We start from the raw sequence: 13,676 nt of genomic DNA, 5'->3' as shown, positions 1-13,676 counted from the left end.
CGGGAACCAGGAAACTACTAGTCGCAATGGTGTCTATCCTAACGGTGCTCCGCGGATGTGCCTTCACGTTTGTGGATGGCTTTCTGCGCTGGAGTACGTACAGCTCCATGAGCGACTAGCCGGGTGTGGGCGAGGTCCCAGGATCTCAGGACGGACCGATGGGTGCGGCTCCGTGTAGGCGCAGCATCCCCAAGCTCCGTCTCCTAGTGACCGCCGGGCGCGCTGACTCTGCCGTCCCGGTCCCAGCGACTGCGCAGCGCGAGCACCCCCGCGGCCCCTCCCCTGGGCGCGCGCGCGACCTGGGCGCCATGGCGGCAGCGGTGGCGACCGTGCCGCGGCCTGAGGCTGAGACAGTCGAGGAGGCCTCAAATCTTCAGTGGCCTCTGCCACCGGAGCATCGCCCTTCCGGGGCAGCGACCGGACCGGGCGATGGTGAGGAAGCACCGGTGCGGCCACTGTGCAAGCCGCGGGGCATCTGTTCCCGTGCCTACTTCTTGGTGCTGATGGTGTTCGTGCACCTGTACTTGGGCAACGTGCTGGCCCTGCTGCTCTTCGTGCACTACAGCAACGGAGACGAGAGGACAGACACCGGGCCCCAGCGCCGAGAGCACAGCCCCCAGCCAGTGCCAACCTTGGGTCCCCTCACCCGGCTGGAGGGCATCAAGGTAAGAACACCCCCCCTCCCGCCCCCGGGGCTGAGCAGAGCTTCAAGCACTGCCAAGCCGAGTCAGAAGGAACCGTGGCTCAGCTCTGGGTCACCACGGTGCCCCACGCATCACTGTGTGCGGGTCACGCGCGCGCCTACTTACTTTGCTACTGTCGCGCCCTGACACGGGACTTTTCTTGAGCAGTGCGGCCTGGCACACCAGCTGCCTGCTGTGTACTTTTCCTTTAGGTGGGATATGAGCGCAAAGTCCAGGTGGTCGCGGGCAGGGACCACTTCATCCGAACCCTCAGCCTCAAGCCGTTGCTGTTTGGTAAGTCTGCAGGACACTTCTGGGAAGGGCTGGGGAGGCTGCAGTGTCCACCTCGAGGCTTCTTTTGACCGTGTGTTTTCTATTTTGAACATGGCTGCTTCGTAGAGGCGCACTCTGAATCCAGAGGATTACTAGAGAGCTCCCTTTTCCATAACAAGGACAGAGGTTCCTTTGCCACACTTCCCTCAGGCGACCCTTCCATCAGGGCGGCACGACCCTGAGACAAAAGTTCCAACAGTTTATTGAAATTATCTGTGGACAGTCTGTGCTACTAATCTGTCACCTTCCAGATGGGGCAGGGTGAGAGACTGATAACCAGGTGCCAGCTGAACTGGGGCCTTCTGGGAGATCACATTCCCAAAGCTGTGGTCTGATGAGAATCAGGCTGTCCATAATGGAATGAACTGATAACCCTCAAAGCCAGCGGCCCCCCAGAGGGGCGCCATTCAAAGGCCCAGCTTCTTGCTTCCAGTATTTGAGAGTCTTAGGAGTCCTGCCTTTCACCCTTCATGGGCAGAGCCTATTAGGGTGACCCTGTTTAGCCACGTCACACACAGCTCCTCTTTTCTGAGTTCTTATTAAATGATAGGCTTCAAATACCAAACCATGGTGTTGTCAAGACCTCAAAGTTCTCCAAAGACTACCAATGTCAACAGGGTGAGGGCACTATGTCCACAGACCTTGCCCGGGCTACATTTCTGTAACCCTGGTGGTGGCGCATGCCTTTAATCCCAGCACTTCCGGAGGCAGAGGCGAGTGGATCTCTGAGATCATGGCCAGCCTGATCTACAGAGCAAGTTTCAGGACAGCCAAGACCACACAGAGAAAACCTGTATCAAAACAACAACAAACAAACAAAGCAAAACCAATCTATATGGACACATGGCCTTGGTGGTATGAATTAACAGTCCCAGGGCTGTCCTCGGCTGCTAGGGAAGGGAGTTTGTAGAGAGCATTAAGAGGTCTCTGGGGAGATGGCTGAGCAGACAGATAAAGGTGCTGCGCCTACCTGACTGTCTAAATTCAACCCCTGCGATCCACATGGTGGAAAGCAAGAACCCAGTCCCAGTCCCGCAAGTTGTCCTCTGCCCTGGTTACTAGTCTCCCACCCTGCCCCGATTCTAGAAGGCGACAGATTAGTAGCAGAGACTGTCCAAAGATAATTTTAACAAGTGCTCTTAGCCACTGAGCCAACTCTCCAGCCCCTTCTTCTTTTTTAAAGACATGACATTTGTGCTTGTAATCTTCTCTTTAAAAAAAAAAAAGAAGAGGTTGGAGAGTTGGCTCAATGGTTAAGAGCACTTGTTATTACAAAGGATCTGGGGTCCATTCCCAGCATCCACATGGATCAACACCTCCTCAAGCACCAGGCACACTTGTGGTACATGGACACACATGTAGGCAAAACATTAGCATACGTAATAAAAACCATGTCTTTAAAAATTTAAAAGAAGAAGAGGTCTGGGCAACGCTGAATGCATGCTTCTACTGTAGGGCCAAGAGGGCCCTGGCTGGTGCTCTGGATAAGAGCTATAAATAGCAATGTCCCATGTGTGCTGTTGTAAGAAGGGCCCTACAAGGCTGTGAATTGTTATCATCAATATTACTATGAATAACGTAAAGCCTGGATCAGGTCCTAATTCAGGTGTTGGAAACAGCTTTTTCTGAAGCTGACGTTGTAATGAGAAAGAGACAGGATAAACAATTAACTGAATGTGATGTGGTGGTGACCACAGAGGAGGCAGAATTTTACCCTGGGCTGAGACTTCTGGTAGAAGAAGTGGGCCTTCCGGAGGGACAGTGAGGATCCAGCCCGGCAGCTCTCGAGAAAGGGAGATCCAGGCCTGTAAACAGAGATATTGGAGTGTTGGATTTTCTTTCATTAGCCAGTATATATATGTCTAATTCAAGTTTGTGTTAGCTTAGGTGAACTGTAAGACTAGAGTCCTCTGAATTTGCAGCTTGTCCTATAAAGAAGATAATTAAAGACCCAGATTTGAAGTCCCAAGAGTAAATTATAAGAAACAGAAGAGATGGGGCTGGCGAGATGGCTCAGCGGGTAAGAGCACTGACTGCTTTACCAAAGGTCCTGAGTTCAAATCCCAGCAACCACATGGTGGCTCGCAACCACCCATCATGAGATCTGACGCCCTCTTCTGGTTCGTCTGAAGACAGCTACAGTGTACTTGTGTATAACAATAAATAAATAAATCTTAAAAAAAAAAAAAGAAAGAAAAGAAACAGAAGAGATGAAAGGATAGTAAACCCTCTGCTGGGGCCATCAACTTTCAAAGGGTGCCACTAAGACTCCTGGTAACATCAGGAGTGCTGTGTAACTCCTGCACATGGGAGGCAGAGGCAGGAGGCCAACCTGGGCTATACAGCAAGTCTGTGCCTTGGCTACATATCAGGAGTAGATGTCAACGAGCAAAACAACACTAGGACAGACTGACAGACAGACAGACAGACAGTGGAGACAGTGTGGCTTTCTTTAATCCCAGCACTGGGGTTGAGGGAACGGGGGTGGGGGGGGCAGAGTACAGAGGCAGACACATCTCTGAATTCAAGGCTAACATGGTCTAAAAATAGAGTTCCACACCAGTCAGGGTTGCCCAAAGAGACCAAGTCTCAAAACCAACCAAAAAGCTAAGGGGCTGGGGAAACGGTTAGCCGTGAGGAGCACTTGCCTCTCTTGCAGAGGACCTGTCCCTGACGCCATGTAGCAGCTCATGACTGGCTTTAACACCTGTTCCAGTGAACCCAGCACTTCTAGGGGATGGTGCGGCACCACATGTGGTGTACATCCATCCATACAGCCAATGCACTCACATACATTTTTTTTTTTTTTAAAGACAAAAACAAGCTTTAGGGGCTGGAGAGATGGCTCAGAGCACTGGCTGCTCTTCCAGAGGTCCTGAGTTCAAGTCCCAGCAACCACATGGTGGCTCATAACCATCTATAATGAGATCTGGTGCCCTCTTCAGTCTGCAGACACACATACAGGCATATATGGCTGTATACATAATAAATAAATAAATCTTGCCGGGCGGTGGTGGTGCACACCTTTGATCCCAGCACGTGGGAGGCAGAGGCAGGCAGATTTCTGAGTTCAAGGCCAGCCTGGTCTAGAGAGTGAGTTCCAGGACAGCCAGGGCTACACAGAGAAACCCTGTCTTGAAACCGCCTCCCCCCCCAAAAAAATCTTAAAAACAAAACAAAACAAAAACCCAAGCTTTTTAAAAAAGCATGGGAAGAAGGAATGTAGCCCAGCTGATAGTGCTCTCGCCTATCTATCTAAAGTGGCCTAGGTTTGATCTTCAGCACCTAGCACAACAGCACAGTAGGCATGGTAATCCCAGGCCTGGAATCCCAGCACTCTGCCAGAAGAGGAAAGAGGACCAGGAGTCTGAGGTCATCATTAGCAAGCTTGAGGCCAGCCTGGGCTATGTAAGACTGTTGTGAAGGGTTGGAGGTCAGGAGCTCAGGCACGTGTAGCCCAAGCTTGCTCCGTGAGTCCTCATTTCTCCCCCAAACACTTACATTGCTTACCACTCAGGTATGTCAGGTTTTACCCTGAGAGCCCTCGGGCTTGCTGTTTGGCGATGGACAGGGGCTAAGGAGGAAGAAGAGTTCAGGGATTCATTTATAGCTGCGAATTGCTAATCCCAGCACTTGGGAGGTGAATGCAAGAGGAGGATTGGGAGTTCAAAGCCAGCCTGGGTGTCTTAGTTACTTTTCATTAGATGTGAAGAGACACCATGACCAAGCCAACAGAGCGGAGAGAGTTTATTGGGGCTTAAAAATTCCAGAGGGTAAGTCCATGAGCATCGTGCTGGGGCTTGTGGCCGTAGGCAGGCATGGCAATGGAGCAGTAACTTGGGCTTACATCTGACCCTACCGGCTGAGGCAGAGAGCTAACTGGGAATTGGCCTGGGCTTTTGAAGTTTCAAAGCCCACTACCCCCAATGACACACCTCCAACAAGACCACACCTCTTATTCCTTTTCCAAACAGTTCTATCAACTGGGGACCAAATATTTAAACAAAAACCTATGGGGGAGCTGGGCGGTGGCAGCCCATGCCTTTAATCCCAGCACTTGGGAGGCAGAGGCAGGTGGATTTCTGAGTTCCAGGCCAGCCTGGTCTACAGAGTGAGTTCCAGGACAGCCAGGGCTATACAGAGAAACCCTGTTTCAAACAAAACAAAACAAAAAACAAAACAAAAAAAAAACCATAGGGGGGGTCATTTTAATTCAAAGTGTCACCCTGGGCTACATAACACCCTCTTTCATGGGCTGGAGAAATGCCTCAGCAGTTAAGAGCACTGACTGTTCTTCCAGAGGTCCTGAATTCAATTCCCAGCAACCGTATGGTGATTCACTGCCATCTGTAATGGTATCTGATGCCCTCTTCTGGTGTGTCTGAAGACAGCTACAGTGTACACACATACATAAAATAAATAAATAATTTTTTTTTAAAGACTCTCTTTCAAAACAAAAAGAAATCTAGTTTTGGAAAAGAGAAACCACAGGGCAGAGTGGTCTAAAGCCCAGCAGCTCCAGGATGCTGTAGTACGCAGGAAAGAGCAGAGTGTGCCAGTCTTAGGTACTTACCTGTCTGCCGTCCATTGGCCTGATGCCCACTGTCATCCTCAAGAGGTAGGCGGAGCTAGGGAGAATGGCTTGCTCTGAGCTCCCAACCTGTGACTAACCAGATGCCCAAGAATGTGAACTGGGACAAGGTTCCCCCATCTCTGCGGAAGAATAATTCTTCGGTGCGGAGAAGAGTCCACACAAGCTCCAGTCTCTCTCTCCCTCCCTTTGGGTTGCTTTGTTTTGTTTTATCTTGTTTTTGTTTTGTTTTGTTTTTTTCAAGACAGGGTTTCTCTGTGTAGCCCTGGCTGTCCTGGAATTCATTCTGTAGACCAAGCTGGCCCGGAACTCAGAAATCTGCCTGCTTCTGCCTCCCAAGTGCTGGGATTAAAGGCGTGTGCCACCACTGCCTGGCTTCCCCTTGGTTTTTAAGACACAGTTTCACACTAAACCTGTAGCTCACTGATTAAGCTAATCTGGCCGGCCAGTGGGCACCTAGGGTCATCCTTGCCTAGCTTTTTACTTGGGTGTTTGAGTTTCAACACAAGTTCTAAGCCGTGCATGGTTTGCACATCTTTTGTCCAAGCACCTGAAAGCAGAGGCAGATGGAGCCCAAGCTGCACAGCAAGATCCTGTCTCAAAACAAATGAATGCAACTCAGGCCCTCATGCTTTCCAGGCAGATGTCCCACTGACTGAGCTGTCTGTCACCCAGCCCCAGCTCTAGGTTATCTTTCTATGACGAGCTCTTGCTCTGTACCCCAGTCCTACCCACAAAGTAATGATCTTTGGAGCTAGGGAGATGGCATCCATGGTTAAGATCACTTGCTGCTCTTCCAGAGGACCCAGGTTCAGTGCAGCTCATAACCTATGTATAGATCCCCTGCCAGGGGATCTGACACCTTCTTCTTGCCTCCTGCAGTCAGTAACCATGTACACGTGGTACATGGGCAAACATGAAGGCAAAACACCCAAACATTTAAAACATTTAAATAAATAACATTTTTTCTTTTCTTTTTTTGTTTTTTGTTTGTTTGTTTGTTTTGTTTTGTTTTTTTGTTTTTTGTTTTTTCCAGACAGGGTTTCTCTGTGTAGTCCTTGCTGTCCTGGAACTTACTCTGTAGACCAGGCTGGCCTCGAATTCAGAAATCCGCTTGCCTCTGCCTCCCAAGTGCTGGGATTAAAGGCGTGTGCCACCACTGGCCAGCTCATAAAGTTCTTTTCAAATTGGCAATTTTCTTGCCTCAGTCTCCTAAGCACTGAGGGTCTCCTGTGTGACCTGAGACCTGGCAGGATTTCTAGCCTCTATCCTTGGCACCAGGAATGGTGCTACCAGTGAAGAGTTAACAGCAAGGTTTGATGGCCTCAGCTCTACACAGAAACTGTAGTTACCAACAGGTGGCCCCCTGCACCTTCTTGCTAATGCTTCTCATATGCAGTCCTGGAAGGAGCTCACATGACATTAGGGAACAGCCATATTACATGGTGAGCATCAACTCTGCTGAGGGTAGGGATCCCAAATTCAACTGCTCCAGTCTTGAGTCAAATCACAGTGCCTATAGCCAGAGTGTGTACTGTGGTGCGGGTCTGCCCTTCCCTGTAGACTGGACCATAGAACTAAAGGACGAGCTAAGTTATCTCTAGGAGTGCTCTCTCTGGCCTCTCCACATAGCTAATTAAGATGCTCTGCCCTTTGAATCAGGCTTCCGGGGAAGCCATTCTCCTTATGGAGTTTCTGTTTGTTAAGACTCTCAGGAAGCCAGGAACTCTGTATAACCAGGATGCCTCTGATCCCCTGATCCCCCTGCCTCTGTGCTCCACATGCTGGCTTGGCAGGTGTTCACCACCACTCCAGCTTGTAGCTACTGATGTTCTAGTGGTACCACACCACCCTAAAGTTTGTTTGTTTGTTTGTTTTTATTCTATTCAGACTTAGAATACAGGTATCTCTCCTACATGTGTCACAGTTCACACACATGTATATGATGCGTAAGGGCGGGGGGACTGGAGAGATGATGGCTCAGTGGGACACTGCTTGCCAGGGAAAGTCACAGAACCCACGTAAAAGCTGGGCACACTATAACACACCTGTAGTTCTGGTATTCCAATGACAAGAAGAGAGGTGGAGACAGGAGAATCCTGGACTTGCAGGGCCCCTAGCCTATTGGCAGATGCAATGGCGAACAACTGAAAAGAGCCCTGTCTCACACAAGTCCAAGAAAGGCAAGGACAGACGCCTGAGTTTGTCCTTGTGCTCTGACCTCCATATTCATACACATCCACTCTTACATGAGCACCCCCACCCACCCACCCACACACAAACACACACACACACCATGTAAAGGATACCACACACTCTGAACTCTCCAGAGTCCCTAGTAGGGAACGCGTCTAGGACGCCTTGGATGAGGCTGCAAGTCACTCATGGCCTCTATTACAGCTGCCATGCTGCATAGCCGGGGGAGGTGACACGAGTGAGGATGCAGGTCCTACTGCCCAACCTCCACCTTTGTGCCCTCCACAGCAGCCTGCTTTTGGGGTCTCCTCCCCAGCCCGAGTCTAGTTTATGTTGTCCCCTCAGGAATGATTCAAAAGGGGTGTGGTTTGACCATGACATTGGATATAGTGGAGACATTATGCCTAGACCCACTCTGGGTACTCCGGGTGGGAGGTCTCGAGATATGCTGTGGCACAGATCGTAGCCCACACGGAAGTCTCAATGGAGGATAGTTAGTTCGCCAGGAAAAGCCACAGCAGGCTATGAAGGCCACAGAGCTGGCTTACAAGGCTTGTCACTGGCTGCGACATGTTAATGACTCTGTGGTGTGGGAGAAGCTGGGTGATCAAGTGGAGCCTCTTGTGCTCCTAGGACTGCCTTGTAACAAGGAATACTCTGTGGTTGCTGGGCAACAGCACTGTGGTCACCTAGCAACAGCTCTGCAGCCTGGCTGACTGCTTGGGCCACATCTCATACCTCAGCCCTTCCCCCCTTTATCTCCTCTCTCTAAAACCAGGCTTCTTTCCAGCCTTCCAGTGCACCTCCCCCATCAGCTTCTTAGTCATCCCCATCCAGAGAGGGCTAAGGGAGGGCCCCACACCCTGGATCTTTACCTCCAACTCAGATGGAGCACGCAGCCCACCCCCAGCTCTGGCACACACACCCCCCCCCCATACTGAAAGCTCTTTGACACCGCAGCCTCTGGCACAGTGTCCTGGGTCCTGGCCTTTTGAGTTCTGAAAGAACTCCATTCTCGCTGCTACTGATAGTCCAGAGCCCCAGGAGGGGCCGACTCTGCCCCGAGGGAGCTGAGCAAGTGCCCCTCAGAGGCAGGTTAAGCCTGGATGGAACAAGCCACTTGTGACCTTTAGGCTTCAGCTCTTGCCGGCAGACAGAGCTCCCTCCATTCACTGGAATGAAGTCCGGGGGTCCCTATTGTGAAGTGGCATACCTCTTGTCCTATCTTGACATTCAAGACACTTTGATAGTTTCTGGTAACAGAATGAGAACCCAAATGCACAGGTTCTCTGTCCCAAGGTAATCTCTTCCCTTCCCCACACCAACACACCCAATACTGATAGATGAGGAAAGGGCTGGTGAAGAACTGGCCGTCCAGAGCAGGCCCTGGCTGGGGGACCACACACATCCTACGTCCTCTGCACCCGGGAGCCTCTGCCCTTTTTCTCAAAGCACTAGGGGATAAAGAGGGAACAGAGGAAGACTCGAGGGGCAACAGGTGGCATTCCTTGGGCAAGGCGGGGCAACAGGTAATCTACTATTGAATAGCTTTGACTGCTATGTCATGGGTTGGGTCAGATACATCTCAGGGTGTCCAGTGTCGTGGTACAGTGCCATGGCTTGGGTCATGCACTCTGTTAGATGCCAGGTGCTGTGTCGTTTTATGATGCCACCAGTGTCTTGGTCTTAATGAGCTGGGGTTAAGGGCTGCGCCCGCTCAGAAAGTCCTGGGGGTTTCTGCAAAACTCTCAGGTCCCGGCAGCTGCCTAATTAGGCCTCGACTGAGTGGCTTCCCTGTGTGCTTGCCCTCTTTTGTTCTGTTTTGTCTAAGACATGATCTCTTGTAGTTCAGGCTGACATTGAACCTGCTATGTGGCAGAAGGTGATCTTGAACTTCTGACCCTCCTCCAGCTCCCAAGGATTGGGACTGCAGGTCTGTTTCACCACACCCAGTTTTATGTGGTGCTTGGGATCAAGTCCAGAGCTTTAAAATCAAGGGGGAAGGGGTTAGAATTACCTCCACTGGATTTGCAGATTCTTGGTACTTAATAAAGAAATCCGGCCGGGCGGTGGTGGCCCACGCCTTTAATCCCAGCACTTGAGAGGCAGAGGCAGAGGCAGGAGGCTAAGTTTGAAGCCAGCCTGATCTACAGAGTGAGTTCCAGGAGAGCCAGGGCTATACAGAGAAACCCTGTCTTGAAAAACAACAACAAAAATAAAAATTAAGAAAGAAATCCGGGCTCCGGCCTATTGTCTTCCTCAGCCAAGTTCTCTGTCTTTAGCAACCGAGAGATGAAAACTGATAAGCAACTGAGCCCAGCCCATTGGCCAGCAACACAGCTACCATCTGCTCACAACCTTTTATGATCCTGCAGGTTAGACAGGGGTCTTTATCCTGTTCTATCTTCATTGTTGCTGCATCTGGGGCTCCAACAGCTACCCTTGGAAGGCAACTCTGAACTCCAGTCTGGTTCTGGGTCTAACATCTGGGTGGCCCTGGACAGAGCACCTGATCTTTCTATGCTTGGGGTTCTTCCCGTACTGGAGAGGTAACAGGGCCTGGCTGGAAAGATTACAGAGCTGTCAGGAACGCTTCAAGCAGTACCGTTGATTGGCAGAGTGTGATTGGCTCTGCTCATTATTAAAAATGTCTCCCATCTTGCTAGAGGGCCAGTCTTCTGAGCAGTACTGCTGCGTCATTCTAGAAGCAAGACAAAGAGAAATGGCAAGCGACTCTGCAGGAGGCAGTACAGCCTTTTTCTCTGCAGCCTTTTTATCTCTCAAGGGTGTCCTTTCTTTTTTTTTTAGGGTTATGGAGGTGGGGCCAGGAGGCATCTGGGCTGTGAGATGTGGGTTGTTCACATTTGAGGTTCAGGGTCTAGCTCCTTCAAACCACCTGCCAGCAGTGGCTGGTGTGTGGACATGTAGACATGGAGCAAAGTCCCAGGGCCAACAGTCTTTTCTCAGGGTATAGAGGGACTGGAGCACCCCAAGTGATACCGACTGACTTCTCAGTACTAATATTTGAACAGAACTTCGGTCTGCCCGGAGCAGTGGTTCTTGAACTGTGGGTTGTGACTCCTTTGAATATCAGATAATTACATTACAATTCATAACAGTAGTGAAAAAAAAACAATTGTAGGGTAGTAACAAAAAATAATTTTATGGGGCTGGCGAGATGGCTCAGCAGGTAAGAGCACAGACTGCTCTTCCGAGGGTCTTGAGTTCAAATCCCAGCAACCACCTGGTGGCTCACAACCACCCATAATGAGATCTGACACCCCCTTCTGGTATGTCGGAAGACAGCTACAGTTTACTTATTTGTAATAATAAATACATCTTTAATAATTTTATGGCTGGGGATCACTACAACATGAGGAATTGTATTAAATGGTGACAGCCTCCTTTAATACAAGGAGACTGAGGACCACTGCTCTAAGTATTGGATGTCTTGAGTGATGCTGAAAGCAAGAACCAGTCACGATCCCTCTGACCTTTAAATATAAATGCAGCCGGGGTGGTGCGCAAGCCTTTAATTTAGGCTCTTGGCAGAGATAGGCAGAGACCAGCCTGGTTGACATGACAAGTTCCAAGGTAGCTAAGGCTATATAGTGTGGCCATGTCTCAACCTTCCCCCTGCCACATCTATATCTATATCTATATCTGTATCTATATCTGTATCTATATCTATATCTATATCTATATCTGTATCTATAGATATAGATACAGATATAGATATAGATATAGATATAGATACAGATATAGATATAGATATATACACACACCCAGGAAGAAGCCAAGCTGAGTGTGTTGGTACACACCTGTAATCTTAGCACTTAGGAGAGCAAGGTAGAAAGACCAGGATGGTTCAAGGATATCCTTGGCTACATAGCAAGACCCAGGTCATACTGTACTCTGTGAGACACTGTCTCAAACACAGTAACAGCAACAATGAAGTTGTCTGGAAGTTGGGGTGTACCACAGTGGTACAGCATTTGCCTAGTATGTGCAAGGTCCTGGGTTCAATCCTCAGCACTGTCAAAAAGAAAAGAAAAAAAAAAAGAGGTCAAGTCCCTGCTGTTCAAGTGGCCTTACCTTCGGTTTCCTGCTGAAGAGGTGGATCAATGGATCTCCAGCTTAGGCCTAGCTCGCTCCCATGAGCACCCCTCCCCTCCTTGAAAGTGTGTATTGTTACCAATGAGACAGGACCTCTTATCCCAAACACTGATAAGAACCTTGTAGGGCCACTCAACCTTAATACACGGTCCTGCCAGGTGCCTACGCCCTCAATCCCAACACTCAGGAGGCAGAGATGGGCAGATCTCTATGAGTTTGAGACCAGCCTGGTCTACAGAGCAAATTCCAGGCTAGCCATGGAATTTGACTAAGACCCTATTCTCAAAAACAACAAAGTCCAGAGTGGATGGAAATGGAAATACAAAGTCCTCCAGATTCGGTGGCCACCCAGGGATAGAAAATACCCAAATGCCGGGCAGTGGTGGCGCATGCCTTTAATCCCAGCACTTGGGAGGCAGAGGCAGGTGGATTTCTGAGTTCGAGGCCAGCCTGGTCTACAGAGTGAGTTCCAGGACAGCCAGGGCTATACAGAGAAACCCTGTCTCAAAAAACCAAAAGAAAGAAAGAAAGAAAGAAAGAAAGAAAGAAAGAAAGAAAGAAAGAAAGAAAGAAAGAGAGAAAGAGAGAAAGAAAGAAAGAAAATACCCAAGAATCTTGTAGGGGGGTAGGGGGCAGTACTTGGTGCTCAGTATTCCAGCTCAGTCACCAGTATCACCCCCCCACACCCTCCTCTGGCAGAAATCCCAGGCTTCCTAAGTGACGAGGAGTGTCGGCTTATCATCCACCTGGCACAGATGAAAGGGTTACAGCGAAGCCAGATCCTGCCCACTGAAGAGTATGAGGAGGCAATGAGCACCATGCAGGTCAGCCAGCAGGACCTCTTCCAGCTGTTGGATCAGAACCATGATGGCCGCCTGCAGCTTCGAGAGGTTAGGACCCCGTGATGTGAATGGGTACTGGAGTAGATGCCTAAAATGACCCTTCCAGTCGCCATGCAACTTGTCTAGCTTAGCCCTGACCTCTGCAGTCAAATGCTACCCCAGGCTTGCTTGGACATGCTCCAGCCCAGGGTCCATCCTAATTTCTCCTCTGACAGGGCCTTACTGCCCTAGAGACTCCAGAGGATGGCAAGAAAGTCCCTCCGTAGGAAGGCTACTGCTAGTTATTTTTAGTAATCACATACATCTTTTTTTTTAAGATTTATTTATTATAATACATAAGTACACTGTAGCTGACTTCAAACACACCAGAAGAGGGTGTCAGATCTCATTATGGGTGGTTGTGAGCCACCAGGTGGTTGCTGGGATTTGAACTCTGGACCTTCAGAAGAGCAGTCAGTGCTCTTACCCACTGAGCCATCTTGCCAGCCCCGTTAGTTATTTTTAGAAGTGTACCCTCTGTGGGCTGAGTTCCTTGCTGCCATGTCTAAAGGTGATGATGGAGCAAAGTTCTGAGTGCCCATCAGCCTCCATCTTTCTCTCCCACACCCTCCCCTAAGGACTCCTGAGAGAAGATGTCTTTCATATCTCACACTGGACCTGCTTTTCCTGAGAGTCATGGTAGTTAGGTCCCAGCCACATGTCCTCCTGGTTCCTGTCCTCTCATCTTAGCCAGGCCTTAGTCCATTGTTTTCATTCTGCCTTCAGCAGGTCTGGGAATGGATAGCCCTCAGGCATGTGTACCTCCTTCCTAGCTTCCTTCATGGCTATCACTGAACTTGTGCACAGAGACCTCTGCATTCCTGTGTCTTCTTCGCCCATGCCCCGGCGCGGCACTGAAACCTTTAGCTCTACAGC

At 49.8% G+C, this 13,676-nt stretch overlaps 1 protein-coding gene and 1 long non-coding RNA gene across 4 annotated transcripts in view; one reads left to right on the top strand and one right to left on the bottom strand.

Annotated features, from left to right (window-relative positions):
- Nucleotides 1-264, bottom strand: part of LOC116073253 — a 1,486-nt gene extending 1,222 nt beyond the window's left edge. The window contains exon 1 of the long non-coding RNA XR_004111743.1: nt 102-264. This is a non-coding gene — a long non-coding RNA (uncharacterized LOC116073253). The remainder of the gene's footprint in view (nt 1-101) is intronic.
- The window catches only part of P4htm (prolyl 4-hydroxylase, transmembrane), an 18,322-nt gene continuing 4,682 nt past the window's right edge, over nt 37-13,676 (top strand). Inside the window, exons 1-3 of one of the 3 annotated variants that reach the window (XR_004111742.1) lie at nt 37-665; nt 896-977; nt 12,619-12,809. Coding sequence is in view for 2 of the 3 variants with exons in the window: in XM_031345012.1 (XP_031200872.1) it covers nt 159-665; nt 896-977; nt 12,619-12,809 (780 nt within the window). In the remaining variant the exon portion in view is untranslated. Of the gene's footprint in view, nt 666-851; nt 978-12,618; nt 12,810-13,676 lie in introns of all 3 variants that reach the window. The other 2 variants (XM_031345012.1, XM_031345013.1) reach the window with 2 other exon arrangements.

This window comes from Mastomys coucha, unplaced genomic scaffold (genome assembly GCF_008632895.1).
Source record: "Mastomys coucha isolate ucsf_1 unplaced genomic scaffold, UCSF_Mcou_1 pScaffold23, whole genome shotgun sequence".
NCBI lineage: Eukaryota > Metazoa > Chordata > Mammalia > Rodentia > Muridae > Mastomys > Mastomys coucha.
The sequence above is the reverse complement of the archived record's forward strand: the minus strand, read 5'-3'. Positions and strand labels throughout refer to the sequence as shown.